The sequence below is a fragment of the Microchirus variegatus genome (assembly GCF_963457635.1).
Source record: "Microchirus variegatus genome assembly, chromosome: 14".
NCBI lineage: Eukaryota > Metazoa > Chordata > Actinopteri > Pleuronectiformes > Soleidae > Microchirus > Microchirus variegatus.
In genome coordinates, this window is record NC_139815.1 from 11179142 (window position 1) to 11194657 (window position 15516).

The 15516-nt window shown below is 39.0% G+C and overlaps 1 protein-coding gene across 1 annotated transcript in view; it reads left to right on the forward strand.

The window, feature by feature from the left end:
- Positions 1–2819: 2819 nt before the first annotated feature.
- Positions 2820–15516, forward strand: part of gramd2aa (GRAM domain containing 2Aa) — a gene marked incomplete at both ends in the record, with an annotated part of 29169 nt that continues 16472 nt past the window's right edge. The window contains 2 exons of the mRNA XM_083901190.1: positions 2820–2959; positions 12236–12340. Coding sequence (XP_083757316.1) covers positions 2820–2959; positions 12236–12340 — 245 coding nt within the window. The remainder of the gene's footprint in view (positions 2960–12235; positions 12341–15516) is intronic.

Sequence of the window (15516 nt, forward strand, 5' to 3'; positions counted from 1 at the left end):
CACCCACACACACACACACACACACACACACACACACACACACACACACAGAGGGAGAACATGAATCTGTTGAGTCACCTCTTAATATAAATGCCTCCCTGACTGAAATTGTCTCTCACCATTCACATTAGTGCCTCCCCCGTCCTGCACATTAGTTATGTCATAAAAAAAGGACACAACCGAGGCTATTTTCATGGTGTTGGAAGTCATATGGTACGCCCACGAAAAACCTGTTCACAATACAGAGCTAGCATGATTTGGTCGTTGGTTAGCACTGTTGTCCTACAGCAAGAAGGTGCTAGGGTTCGATGTTATGGAGAAACCATCGAATCTAGCACCTAAATATATGAATGTAAGATACATTGGGTCAGAAATGTTGGTTGTATAATGACAATAAATATCCTTTAAACGACCACAGTCACAGTTTATTTACGCTACCCACCGCAGGAGGAAAGCTCTCTGTATTATGAACCTATACTATTTTTGTTGTGTTTTCCATTAAAAAGTCACACTTTTATTCATCTAAAGATTTGCAAAATGAATAGAAAATATAGTCAAGACATTGACAAGATTAGAAATAATGATTTTTTTTCCCCAAAATAATACGTTTTCAGCTGTGTAACATCATTGCACAAGGGTTTTCTAATCATCCAATAGCCTTCTAACGCTATTAGCAAACACAATGTACCATTAGAACACTGGTAATGGGCCTCTATACACCTATGTACATATTCCATTAAAAAACATATGTTTGCAGCTAGAATAGTCGTTTACCACATTAACAATGTATAGAGTATTTCTGATTCATTTAATGTTATATTCATTTAAATTTTCCTTCAAAAATGAAGGTGCTAACAGTGCTAACCAACGACCAAATCATGCTAGCATGACTTTTCTAAGTGACCCCAAACTTTTGAATGGTACTGTAAATACAATGACAACAAAGATATTTCAGATCACTAACAACACAATAGTCTTGCTTTATTGCTATTGCTTTTCAATATGTGCTTTGATTTTTGTATTTGTTAATTTTAAACGTGTTCAAACTGAATGCAGGCACACGGCACGGAAAATCGCAAATCAACCCTCATCTGAACGAGTCGTACGATGATGTTTTGAATGTTCAGCAACACTTTAGATTAGGGAACACATATTTACCATTAACTAGGTGCACTAGGGAACTAACACCGTATGTAGGGAAAATCTAATTCATGTCGTAATAGAGGTAGAATAAGGTGTTAATACATGCTTAATGATTACTAATAAAGGGCTAGTATGCTACTTCTATACGTGAGAAAGCACTTAGTTAATGGTGATTAGGTGTGTTCCCTAATCTAAGTGTTACCCGTTTTTCTTGTTGCTGGTGGTCTGGTGAGGTAAAATAAATAAAATAGTGCCATCATTTTCTACAAATTGAATGCTTAAATTAGCATAGGATGAAGTGTAAGGTAGTTCATGTAGAGAAAAATAAAACGTAAAAGGTCATTTCTGTACGATTTGTGTTGCGTTACATTCTACAGTATGAGAGGAAAATAGTATTGGGAGACTGGGAGAGTGCGCTTTGGGTTTCGACCACAGGAGAGCAGTGTCCCTGAAGGGGACGCCTCAGTCTGATTTAGGGAGTTTATTTAGTTCACAAACTAACTTACTGTACCAGAGGAGTCGTGATACTGTGATGAACACGTTTTTGCTGACTCTTAATTTACCCGGATGTTTGACCTTGTCTGTACAGTGTGACATCACTGCTGTATAATGTAAACCCTTAAATATTTATTTATATATATATTTCCAGATTGTCTACTTATTATTGTATTTTATTTTATTTTATTTTATTTTATTTTATTTTTTTTTTTTTTTTATTATTTTATTTTATTTTATTTTATTTTATTTTATTTTATTTTATTTTATTTTATTTTATTTTATTTTATTTTATTTTATTTTATTTTATTTTATTTTATTTTATTTTTATTTTATTTTTATTTTATTTTATTTTATTTACATCTGTATATCTAGCTCTTGTTTCCTCATGCTGTATTTCTTCTTACTTTGCACAGAGCATCTGAGACAAAAACAATTCCACCCGGTAATTAATAAAGTATTCTGATTCTGATTCTGATTCTGATTCTGAAACACTGCATATCTAAGAGGGAGGGGGATGGTAATTGTGTGAATAAAAAAATGCCTCACATTTGAACATAGCATGAGATTTTTCTTGCTAAATTATATATTTTCCTTTTTCCGCAGTTGTTCAGACAAGCAAAGCTATTTCAAGATTCCCCCGAGGCACAGGGAAAAATATGGTAAGCGTTCATCCGTGTCTGTTTAAGACCATAACAGATTGGATCATCAAAATGATTGTTAGTTTGCAGCATGTCAGGGCAGCTTTTAAACGCACCCACTGCTACAACTTTATCTCCGTCTGCTCCTGTCAGGTCTGCACTGAGGATATTTTTAACTGGCCCTAATGCTCCTCCTGCACCGAGAATGTGCTCCGTGCATTAAGCACAATGCAGCGGCCAGTGACAGGGAGTGATTACGCTGGGGATGATTTTGTTGAGTTTGAATGTGAAATCTGATTATCTTCGCTGCTCTGCGGAGGAGAGAGGAGAGAGAGGAGACTGCGAGAGAGAGGATTCAGGAGGAAGGAGGGGGTAAAGATAACAATGTGCTGAGCCAGTGGCTTTTCCACAGAGCAGCTGGCTGGCATCAGGACAGGACAGGCAGCTCAGAGAGTGAGAGAGAGAGAGAGAGGATACCTTTGAGGACGTCTCTCCTCCGCAAGCTGTGGGACAACTGAGGTTGACTTCCAGGAGGTGTTCATGGGATGCACTATCTATGCAGCCAGCCCTAAGGCCCTGCCTGCCGACGAGGCCCCAGGACAGGACAGATACTACCAGCTCCCCCACTATCGCCAGTCTCATGGTAACTGCAGCCAGAGGATAGCAGCCAGCAGAGCCAGGTCAGTGCACTACATGTGTCTATGGGGATGTGTGGGTTATGCAGACCAGGAGTTAGGGACACATCCACATGGAAAGTGGATTGTTCAAGCTGAAATAACATGTCTAAATATTGGAAATGCTGCAAAATGACTAAAGGTTTGACATGCTGTTGCAGTGAGGAGATCAGTTTGTCTTATTTCAGTGATTTTGCACGAGTGTCAGGCCAAAAATACTACACAGATGAACATTTAAGAATCAGTGAGAAAGTTAAATTAGCACCGTTAAGGGCTCATGTTGCACGAGCATGTGTCACATATCACGATGTCCCACGCTATTATATTTTTATACTAACTGGCCCCGTGAACCTGTGTGATGCATGTGTCGTAGCTGCGTCTGGTTTATGATTCAGCGACAGAACATGTTATGGTCATTATAAACAGTTCTAATGTTTTTTCTGCGGAAAAATAAACTTTAAAAGTGAATTTTTACCTTAACAGTGAACTTTCCTTCTAAGTCTGGATGGAAAGCAGCTGACTGTGGTTCCTTCATGAGTTATAATTTTTCTCAGCCATGTATTGAGTTATTCTAGTCATATACTTTTTTATGTTTCATATTGTAATATGAATAATATCGATTATTTTTGACTGAAATTGCAATTGTAATATGATCCACGATATGAGATGGAATGGTACCTTTTAACGTCATTATTTAACATCTTATATTATGTTTTCTTCAGTGTGTAGAATACGACGTGTACAGATCAGGACAATATTTCATCTAAAATGGTGATTCATTTGACACATTTTGGTCTGGAGAAATATTGTGCCATATTGCAAATTTGATCAAATTTAGATTAATTATTCAGCCCCACTTAAAATGCAACCCCATAAAACTTCAAAATGTCTTATTTTGTCCACTATCCAAAATATATCAATTTTAATTATTTCACTGTTATGTGGAGCAAAGAAAACCAGAAAATATTTTATATTTTAAAAAGCTGAAAACTCAAAGAGCTTGTTTTAATTACTAAGAAAAGCACTCCAATCAGTTATCAAAAATTAATTAATTTAGTAATGATAAATACTACATTAATCAATTCAGTCCTAGTGCATTTATTTTAAAAAAGCAATTAAAAGAGTCAGAATTATTTTAAAGGTAAAAAAAATGAAAATGTGTAATCTTCTTCCATAATCTTTCAGAATGATGCAAATCAAAAGATCTGAGATAGTGAAGAACACTTTCTGCTCCTCCGGGCGCTAGGTCAGGGGTGTCAAACATACGGCCCGTGGGCCAGAACCCGCCCACCAGAGGGTCCAATCAGGCCCACAGGATGAATTTGTGAAAATGTCACATTATGATTAGTATCTAATTAAAATGAGAAATTACTATATTTTTCAGTTCCAGATACCTGTGACTACGTGTTTGTCCCTTTGTTGATCCACTGTGATCTGTAGGACAGGTTTCAACAAGTCAAATTTAAGCCTTTTAAAGACTTTTTTAAGACCATAATGAATACAATTTAAGACCCATTTCAAATCCATACTGGCAAAAAAGTACAAAAGACATGAAGGAAAATTGGAGCCACAAATCGTTGAACTTGCAATTTGGCTTAGCTGTGGGCTTTCATTAAGTTTTCTCCGCTGCTATGCTAAGCTGTAACACACCGTGGCGCGCACACAGCACACTAGCTAGTGGTGCTCGATAAATTCTCACCGGGCAGCACAGGTGACCTACTTTAGTTCCGTGTTGTAGTTACGTTATCTCATCCTCAAAAATAGAAACATTTCAAAGTGAGACTGAAGTTTATACATGTTTTAAATAAAAGTCACGTTAATAGATTTTTAAGACCTTTCAAAACTGTATTTAAGACATTTATGAGATTTTAGGAGAATTTAAGACATTTTAAGGACATTCCTAAATTCAAATTATTGGATTTAAGACTTTTTAAGACCTCGCGGATACCCTGTAAACTTATGTGTAATACTGTTAAAATTGCACTTTTTTCTCTCAATTTTCTCAAGGAATTTCAGGTTGTTTATAATGTTTTGTAAAAAGACACTTCATAGAATGTAAAACAAAGGGAACAATTTGATGTCCTTGTTGTTTACAGGGTATTATGCTAATATTGGATGGATGGATGTATTATATGAACTGGATAGAGCACCACCCCTTGCTTCCGTTCATTCCTATGAAGCTGCTCACCCAGCGCATATGCCAAAAAAGTTATTTGACTTCCGCGTTTATTTCCGGGTTATGGGGCCCATAGAGCATGTGCAATAGTGTCACTACCATATAAGATCTATAAAAGCCTGTGTCCATGTCTCTAGGTGTCCTGTGGACACTTTTACAGGCGTCTCTTTTACTATTGTGGTCAATGGGAAACTTACTTTTGGGCTCCATGGGGTTTTCTGTTGCAGTACCCACAGTGGCCACCATGTAAAAATGGTCTTCAATGCAGAGGGGGCGGAGCTCTATCAAGTTCATATTATACATCCATGGTTTGACACCCCTGCTCTATTTACATCCTTTCTGGTCCGAAAGGGCCACCGTAGTTCCCTCACACGCTTGGGAAAGGAAGGTGGCTGAGCAAGCATCCACCGTCTCACCTTTTAAATGGAACTCATTCTTACACACTAAGAATTAACCGTTTAAACCTGGTCAAATCTTAGTGGTTATCACTTTTTTTTGACGCCAAAGTGATCTAAAAACAGCCAAACTGTGGCAAATCCACGTTGAAGAAGAGTTGTACCCACGATAAGCGAATAGCAACGTGTTACTTTACAAATAAAACCGCACAATTTACAGTTTTTGTTTTTTAAACATATTTTTTATAGAAATATGAAACGTGCCAGTCCATGATCCGTCGTCAGGTTACTCTGAGAGGCTGGGGAAAGAAAATCGCCCGAGTTTAATCCCTCGGCGGTGAGTAAACAGCCACAGACTGGGCTGTAGGTAAGAAGCTCAGAAGCTCAGCCCACCTCTCCACCTCCACACCGACACACCGACTCTCGGAGCTCACTCACTCCGCTGCAGGTCTCTGAGCTCCGCCTGCTCGACCCTCCGCTTCACATCGTAGCATTTTGGTCTGAGCTGCAGCTGAAATGCTGCTCGTGTTTTTGTGCGTGGGTTTTTTTTTCGTTCGTGGATAAACAGAGTGATGAAGTGATGAATGTCGCACACACCTGAGGAGTTTTCTACACTGGGCCAAAAGGCGAAAAACGGAGGAAAGAAATCGCGGCAGCTTGAGCGCTACAGGTAAGACACGTTAAAGCTAGCGATAGGAAGAGCGGGGCTTCCGGTACGGATTTCAAAATAAAATGCCAGTGACTATCACTTAGCAGGACAGCTCAGAGTCAATTTTACTCAGAAATAGCCAAGATTCACTGGATATATTTCGATGTTACATCATTGATCAGACAAAATAACATAAATGCTGATAATAAGGCTCTAATTTGAAATGGACTTTTGTCCTCAGCTCTACAGGAGAGTCAGAACTGTGAATTTAGTCCTAAAGTCTGAAATAAAGTACAGACTAAGCACATTTTAACTTTTTCATCCCAAGTGTTTCCTCAAGGTTAAGTCAACACTGTGTGTGAGATATACAGCTGTTCAAATATTAGTATTATTTGGACTCAAACTCACAATTGTCGAATGATTGATTGATAAATTGAACAAGAATAGATTTGTAAAAAAAAACTTTGCACGTAGACATTTTATTATTATAATTTTATTTATCATGTTTGTAATTTATTTTTACTTGGACATGAATCATTCTCTGCTTTTAAGTTGAAGAGGTGCTCCTGTTCTGATCTTATCCTGGCTTACTTTCACTAACTTGACTCAAATTTTAATAATATTGCTCAAAGAACCAAATGCACACTACATTCCAGGAACATATATATCTGCATGAATCCCTGTGTGAAGCTCTAATGACCTTTGTTTCATATTTTAAGTGTGGTATGATGCATTCATCTGTAATGGAACTCAAACGTACTGATATACATCGATTTCCCCCCTAAATAGAAGTGTTATTATATTTGAGGAAGTAACACATGTTTTTTTTATGTTTTGTGTCTCTTATGACACTAACAATTACTTAATAAATTTGCTTTTCCGCCCCTCTGAAGTGCTGTTTTTCACAGTAAGACGAACATGTAGAGCCTTGTGTTGCACTAATAACACTTGTCTGTCATCAAAGGCTGGTTTGAGGTACTTGCACAATGGGGAGGTTATTTCAGGAGGAGTCCAAAGGCTGTGCTTCTCCTGCACGTCTGTGTCTTTGCCTGTGACAGACCAAGTCATGTTAATATTCAGCAACATGGAACATTCAGTGATCATCGTGGTGGTAAATAAAACCATAGTAGTTCCAAAATGGTGCAACAACACATAATGTATTCAAGGTCTACATAAGGGAGATAAATGTTAAGTCAATTGATACATAGAATGACACCAAATTATAAGGAATGGAATTATAGGAATGTAAGCCCTGTTTGTAAACCGCACACAACTTTATTGTCCTCTTTTTTAAAAAAGACCAACCTACTTTGACCGTTTTAGACTCGTTAAACTGTTTCTCGTTAACCGTTTTCTAGACTCACGCTGACACGGTAAACAAAGACGCATATAATACTGTTTACAAAGCTGTGTGCCGACTCTCTTTGTGGGAAACTTTCTATAAGGTGTGCAGTTTGTGTTTGTGTGGAAGACGTATAGTGTGGTTCAGTGAGAGTTAAAGTATCCTGTTATGTGTGTGTGTGTGTGTGTGTGTGTGTGTGTGTGTGTGTGTGTGTGTGTGTGTGTGTGTGTGTGTGTGTGTGTGTGTGTGTGTGTGTGTGTGTGTGTACATGAATGGATAAAAATAGACTTTATATTGCGACAACAACAAAAACATGCTTTAGGAAATGAGGGAGTGGCCTAAGTGACAATCCCACCGGTTAGCAACCTTGATAAGATTACAGTTAATTAGATTGGAGGAGGGTTTTGTGTGATCACTAAATGTTTGTCTCAGGAGAAGAAGGAAGAGGAGGAGAGGGAAAAAAGATGCAGTTTTTAAGTTATTGTATATATGTAAAGGGATTGTGCATGGAGTTTGCATGTTCTCCTCATGTGTGCGTGGGTTTTCTCCGGGTTCTACGACTTCCTCCTAGAGATTGTAGATTATCGTTTATAAAGACAAAACAGGGCTTCACACCCGAGCTGCTGTTCAAGCTCTTGTGAGAGTGTACTGTATATCGCATTTTCACTTTTTAGATTATAACCTGAGATGATAGTTTTGCTGTACAGAATTGTTCTTACAATCTTGTTTATGATATATGATGATAGATATTTTTGGTAGAACAATACTACACTGCTAGCCGTTTACTAATTATTTTTTATTATGAAAGTGTTTTTTATTGTTCTGTGGGAGCAGCTGAACATCTCTATAGACGTACCCTGAGGTTATGGCTTTGTGTATTTTGTGTGTGGTGTGTAATTCCCCAATTATTTTTCCCAGGACTGGGGAGAACATAATGGCAAGGGTTCCCAGGAGTCAGCGGTTTGAGTATTGAACTCAAACAACCTCCTCCCTCTGATGATGAACTTGGTTTATGTTTACAACCATCTCATCAAGATGCTTCAAAATGTTTCAACACTGAACTTATGGCAAACTAAACCAGTCAGTATGAAATAGGATCACCACTCTTAGAAATAAGGGTTCTAAGGCACTCTTAGAAATGTCCTTATTTTTGAAGGAAAAGCACTTTTTTTTCAATGAATATAAGATTAAATGAATCAGAAATACACTCAATACATTGTTAATGTGGTAAACGACTTTTCTAGCTGCAAACGTCTGGTTTTTAATGGAATATGTACATAGGTGTATAGAGGCCCATTACTAGTGTTCTAATGGTACATTGTGTTTGCTAATCGCGTTAGAAGGCTATTGGATGATTAGAAAAGCACACAATTTGAATAGGTGACCCCAAACTTTTGAACGGTGGTGTATATATTAGCACTTCAAGTGCAGAGATCAGTACTTACCAACAAGTTAATAGAGTGAAATGAAAGATCACTTCACAGTTTGACAGTTTTTACTTTTTTGGCCCTTTTCCTTCACCAGTCAACTGTGGACTCTCACTACAATACATCAACCCACCCATTTCCTTTCAAAGGTGTAGTCGAGCACAACTACAAGGCCCCTTTTTAGCTGAAGCGCAGCAGTACAACAGGCCTCCATTGTTGCCCAGAGGGCCACATCTGGAACGAGATACTCCTCCTGAATCCGTTAACCTCGGCGCTGAGGTGAAAAGACCCCACAGACGCTCTCCTTATCTGTTACAACAGACCCGTCATCTCTCATCCGACCCTTCTGTGATCACAGCTCAGCAGTCAGACACAACCTCTCGCACCAGGAAGTCCCTGTTGTTTGAACAGGTCAGCGGCTGACATCGAGCTTCTGGCCAATTAGAGCTAATACAGTGGAAAACTGCACGCATGAGCCTGTTTCCATCAGCACTTGTAATTACACACACAGGTGGTAATGACTTCCCCTTCTCCCAGAGGAAAACATGGTACAGGCCAGGTGTGAGGCTGTGTATGCATTTTAAAAAAGAGAAGGCATGATTTTGTTTGTTTTGTATCATAATCAGCTTTCTTGAAGGTCCGGTGTGTAACGTTAAGGATGATTTAAGAAGAACATCTCATGCATAAAGCATTGGAGAAGAACAAGGAAGTGGGAGAGAGATTGGATATGTGTTGACATAGTTCCCTTTACAATTATACATCAATAATTTCTTACACACTGGACTTTTTAAATAAGGTTTAAAATCACTGTATCACTCGCTCAGTGCCGATCCCAGCTGACGTTGGGTGAAAGGCGACGTGCACCAGTCTATCTTAGGACCGTTTAAAATCAGTTTACCAGCACTCATTTAAACCATGATTAGCAAAGTTGTTTATAGGTGAAGTAAGTAGTTTATAGTGCCATCTAGAGGAGAGGCTGAAATTTACAACAAATAACTGCTCCTCTGCTCACCCCCTCCCTTCCCTGAGCGCTACGGTATCCGCAGCCGGTCAAATGTCGTCCTCGTCGTCTTTCTCAGTGTCAGCAGATGAGGTTCGTGAGGCGAGGGAGAGGGCGAGCTACCGCGGCCGTAGCAGACGAAGCGGAGAGAGTGGAGGCGGGACTTCTGCTACAAGTAAAGAGACGCTTGATTTGTTCTCTCGGGTTTGTCCTTACAGGCTCCCGTAGAAACATGGCGTCGTGGCAATGCAGTAGCGGCCCGCGACCATGTTATTTTACATGACTTTTTGAAACACTACGAAAATGAAACAAAGAATATTATACAGCGACTAGACAATGCAGGAGCACATAATATGTATACAAAAGTGGATTTTGGTTTTATATAAACCCATAAATACTACACAGTGTCCCTTTAAGGATTTCTTTGAGTTCCCATGAAGGATACGTTACACAGAAAGGTCTAGTAGACAGGAGAAGTAGATCCTTTCTGGGTCTTTTATGTTCTCATTGTCGATGGAGAGGGAGCTCGGCTTGTTTTCCTTCCCACAAGAAACCATTTCTAACCTTATGCAAAACAGCCTCAACGTGACTTGGGCTGAATCAGCTCAAATTAGACACCAAGCTGTGATGTTTCCCCCACTAGTCGAGTCAAGTGTTCCCATTGAACACTGTGTCAGTCTTGTACTCATTATCAGTGACACATCTAGAAAATATTAATACATTCAAATATTGTGATATTTCATGTCATGATGCTGCATTGATATGTAAATACTGTTGATGGACAGTGGTTTTGTCATATTAACATTTTGGTCATACACACTAATCAGGTCAATATCAAGTGTTAAAATCACACATGCACGGTGGTTTTCTTAACCCTTAAACACACCTAGGCACATTTTTTGTGCTCTGGGCTTTTAATTTCTAGAATTATTATTATTATCATTTTTTTTTTTGTAAATACTCACATTAACACACCTATAGGCACAAAAATGTCCTCATTGAATCTAATTCAAATCACTATTTTTGATGCATCATGACAAAACCTGGCAATTTAAGGGTTAAAAACTTTACAAATGCAATAATATTTCATATGTATGATGAGGACTGATAATTTTTTATGAAATATGAAATTGCAAAAAAACTACTAATGCATATAAACACAGGTGTATGCTAATCTTTGACTAAAAATAATCCAGTTTACATGAAGTATATTGAAAATAATTCAATGTTTTGTGTTTTTTTAGACCATAAAATGAATGTTGAACTGTTGATGGACAGTGATTTTGTCATATCAAAGCTTCTGACTACTAAACTCTTAAAATGAAATAAGGGTTCCAAAAGGGTCCTTCTAGAAGGGCTGAGGTTCTACCTGGAACCATTTGCTTCTTTCTTCAAAAGAAAGGGTTCTTGGTAACACTAATGTTTCCAGTAAGAACCATTTTTGATCCAGAGAACCCTTTAAAACCTCTTTCCCGGAATAAAGGGTTCTTGGTGGAACCCTCCAAAAGGGTTCCAGATGGAACCTTCATAAAAAGGTTCTACCTGGAGCCAAAAAGGGTTCTCCTATGAGGACAAGCCAAAGAACCTTATATGGTTCTACTTATCACTTTTATTTCTAAGAGTGTCATTCAGCAGCAGGTTATTGGACATTTCCAATAACTTTCTAGTGAAAGTCTCCCACTTTCACTAGAGGACAATTGTATCTTGTGTATGTGTAAACATGTAATATTAGACTATTTTAGGTGGAAAAATCAACATTTCATCTTGCTAATATCCCAATATAGGCCTAATATTGCCCCTCTATTAGAATATCTATGGTATTGCCAGATTCTTGTTAATAAACAGCCCTTAACTGTAGATTCTCCTTCCTGTTGTTCGTTTTAATTCATTTGTGGAGACATTTGCTGTGTAGAGTTTGAGTGTGAAGTGTAAAACGCTCTTAAAAAGCTTTGTGTGAGCTCACAGCAGCACACCAGGTCAGCCATCTGCACAACCTCTGAGGTGCTCTGCTTCTTTGTGGACATCTGGAGGACTGACCCACTCACACAAGCACAAGATCTTTTCGTTTTAAATGTGGAATAAACCAACAGAATCAGACTTTGAATGTTGCATCACTGCCGTGTTGATTTTGACAGCAGAGTCCACTTATCTGCCCCATAATAAACCTTTTTGGGGAAGAGGTCTATTTGAAGCCAGACCTGGAAACAAACACAAACATTTTTTACATGTGTACATGAAAGTCCAGTGGAACAGTTCATGCTGTTATCATAGAGCTGTGTGTTTGTGTATGCAGGGCCAGGAGCATGACTGAGCAGCAGGAGCAGAGTGAAGAAACAGGCCTGCTCTCAACTCAGGACCTGGAACCCTCCAAGGACGACGACACGCACGGACACTTCAGGCAAATCACACACACACTCACACACACTGCTCTCCTCTACAGGTCCTTTTCCCCCCCTTCACACGCCATCTGCATCCTGTGCATGGTCATGAGTTACAGCCCCAGGAGATTTATTTTCACAGCATTACTTTCTGCTTTTATTTCAGCTGTATTTGATGTCAAACAATAGTCAAAAGTGTGCACACACTTGCACACAAAGAGACCGCAAACACACGTTCATTACAAAGGGCTTTCTTTTTCCGATCGTCCCATGGAGAAAGTATATATGGAAAAACGTGACATTATACTGGTCGTACAGTGTTTTAATTCATCTAAACCAATATCTTGATGGAACATATTGAAATAGACGTCCAAGTGCATGTGTATACTGTACATGTGCATGAGTGTTATATAAGGAGGATTTCACACAGGAGCAGTGTAATCCTCGGAGTCTGTCCTGGGATGGGAATTATCTCGGATAGATTATGGGCTGGAAGATCCAGTGAATGGGAGGGACTTCAGTGCTTTATGCATGTCAATCACTGAGCGTGTGTGTGTGTGTGTGTGTGTGTGTGTGTGTGTGTGTGTGTGTGTGCGCGCGTCACCTCAGCACTGCTGTGCTGCTCTGTGCTCTATATCCCATTGTCAATATCCATGAGCTGCTTTGAAGTTGTTGCGGCCGATGAGTCAGCAAATAATTAATCTTTTATACATTTAGGATGTACATGGATAACTAACTGTAATTATTAAAGGTCACATAGAGTGGTCCTGTTGCACATATATGTTAGTTATGGAGGTCTACTTACATATATTAACTTGTTTTTATGGTCAAAAACCTCCTAGTTGCTGTGAACTAGCCGATAGAAATCCTCTTTTCTGACAGTGTTTTTCAGCCGCGATGTTTCAGAGTGAACTTTCACCCCCAGAAGACAGAGTCTTGTGATTGGCCAGTACTATCCAGCACATCCGTTCTCAGAAGCGCAGCGCCCCCCTCTGGAACGGCGGATGCACTGCTCCTCATTATCAAAACATTGTTTTAACAGTGTTTAAAAATAGCTTCGTCACGACTCCCCGCCGCAGTCCCTTTTATGACTTTAACCCGGAGTCAGACCCAGAGTCAGAAGACACTGTCGCTCGTGAAACACCTCCACAACGGACGTTATTCTTCTTCTGCGGTTCAATGTACGTAACCGGATGTGCCCGGACTACCGCCCGGAGCAGGACGATCAGTTGTTCAGGAGAACCGCTGCTTACGTAACTATTACGGGATTTTCAGTGATCTCGTTGAGCCCCGAGATTACAATAAAACACAACGTTCTCAGCAATGGCTGAACTGTTTGTTTCGAACCGTCAGGCTTCATAAACAAGGTAATGACGCAGATACACACCAAAAAAAACAGCGATAATAGGAACTTCCGGTCCAGTTCCACTTTAAGAAATAATTTAAGTTCTATACATTAATCTGGTCAATATCAGGTCTTGATGGTGGTTTTCTTACCCCTTAAACACACCGAGACACATTGTATGCCAGGTTGTGCATTTTTGAGTGTTCTCAATTTTTTCATGTATTTTTAGTCCATTGTAAACAATATTAAAGGTGCATTATGTAATAAATCTAAAGCAACTGGCCATAAAATCCTCCTAATATGTCACAGAGACTCAGGAATAATGTTCATATAACAAATTGAACTCACCAACAACAACATCCATCCATCCATTATCTACCGCTCTATCCTCCACCAGAGGGTCGCGGGGGGTGCTGTGCCCATCTCAGCAGACATTGGGCGACAGGCGGGGTACACCCTGGACAGCTCGCCAGTCCATCACAGGGCCACATATAGAGACAAACAACCATTCACTCACACACTCACACCTATGGTCAATTTAGAGTGACCAATTCACCTAATCCCCATATCGCATGTTTTTGGACTGTGGGAGGAAGCCGGAGAACCCAGAGGAAACCCACGCCCACACGGGGAGAACATGCAAACTCCTTGCAGAAAGGCCGTGGTCCAACAACAACAATACTGACAAAAATATTTGCTTTAAAAAAAATCTTTTGCAGACCGCAGAATTAGGTTTTCAAATCATGTTTTGGCATGTGGCGCCACCTACCGCCGTCTACCAATCATTGCAGTCGGAGAGTAGAGTCTCAGCTGCCGAGGTACCACGAGTTGCCAGTTACGTCAGAGCTACAATGGCCGGAGAAAAAGAAACCTAAAAGACCTCGGTATTTTGAATTTGAGTGCAGTAACCGTTTTTGGCCACATTCTTACGTGGCGCCTTTAACTAAAATACTCGCACTAACACACCTAGGCACAAAAATGTCCTCATTGAATCTCATGCGAATCACTGTTTTTGAGTGTAAGGTTTAAAAACTTTAAAAAATAAATAATATTTGATACGTATGATGAGGGCTGATGTTGGTTTCAAAATAATTTATAAAAATTGTATAGCTTCATTTTTTTTGAGCACACTCCAAGTGTGTTATCTTTGTTATTTGATTAAATATGACATTGCAAAAATGTTTCTGCTAATCTTTAACCAAATATAATCCAGATTACATGAATTATATTGAAAATAATTAATTTATTGTGTTTTGTAGACCATAAAATGAAGGTGCATCATGACAAAAACTTAGCAATTTAAGAGAAATTAAAATTGTTTTAATATTTGATATGTATGAAAAGGACAGACATTGGTTTAAAACAATAATTAAAAAAACAACTTCTATATTTTATCTATATCTTATCTTATAAACGTAACTTTTTTGAAGGCACATCTAAAGGGTTAATGTGCGGATTGAAAGATGGATCAGGATCAAAGGTAACGCCAAGGTTCCTTGCTGATAAACTTTGGAGAGATCACGCACTTGTCAACCATGACAGTTATCTCATCATAACAGTGACTGTGATTAGCTGTACTAATCAGCAGCATCTCGGTTTTGTCATCGTATGAAAGGAGGAAGTTGTCAGGCATCCAGGCTTTTATTGCAGATAAATTGCATGACTCAGGATTTTTGATCTGCGAATGATCATTAGCACGTACTTCTGTATCATCACTTTAACAAAGGAAGTTCATTATGTGATTCCATATGATACAGCCAAGAGTTGAAATATACAATGTAAAGGTCCAAGGACAGACCCCTGAGGCACACTATACTACACTTCAGTGTACATTGATGTGTTGTTATTATA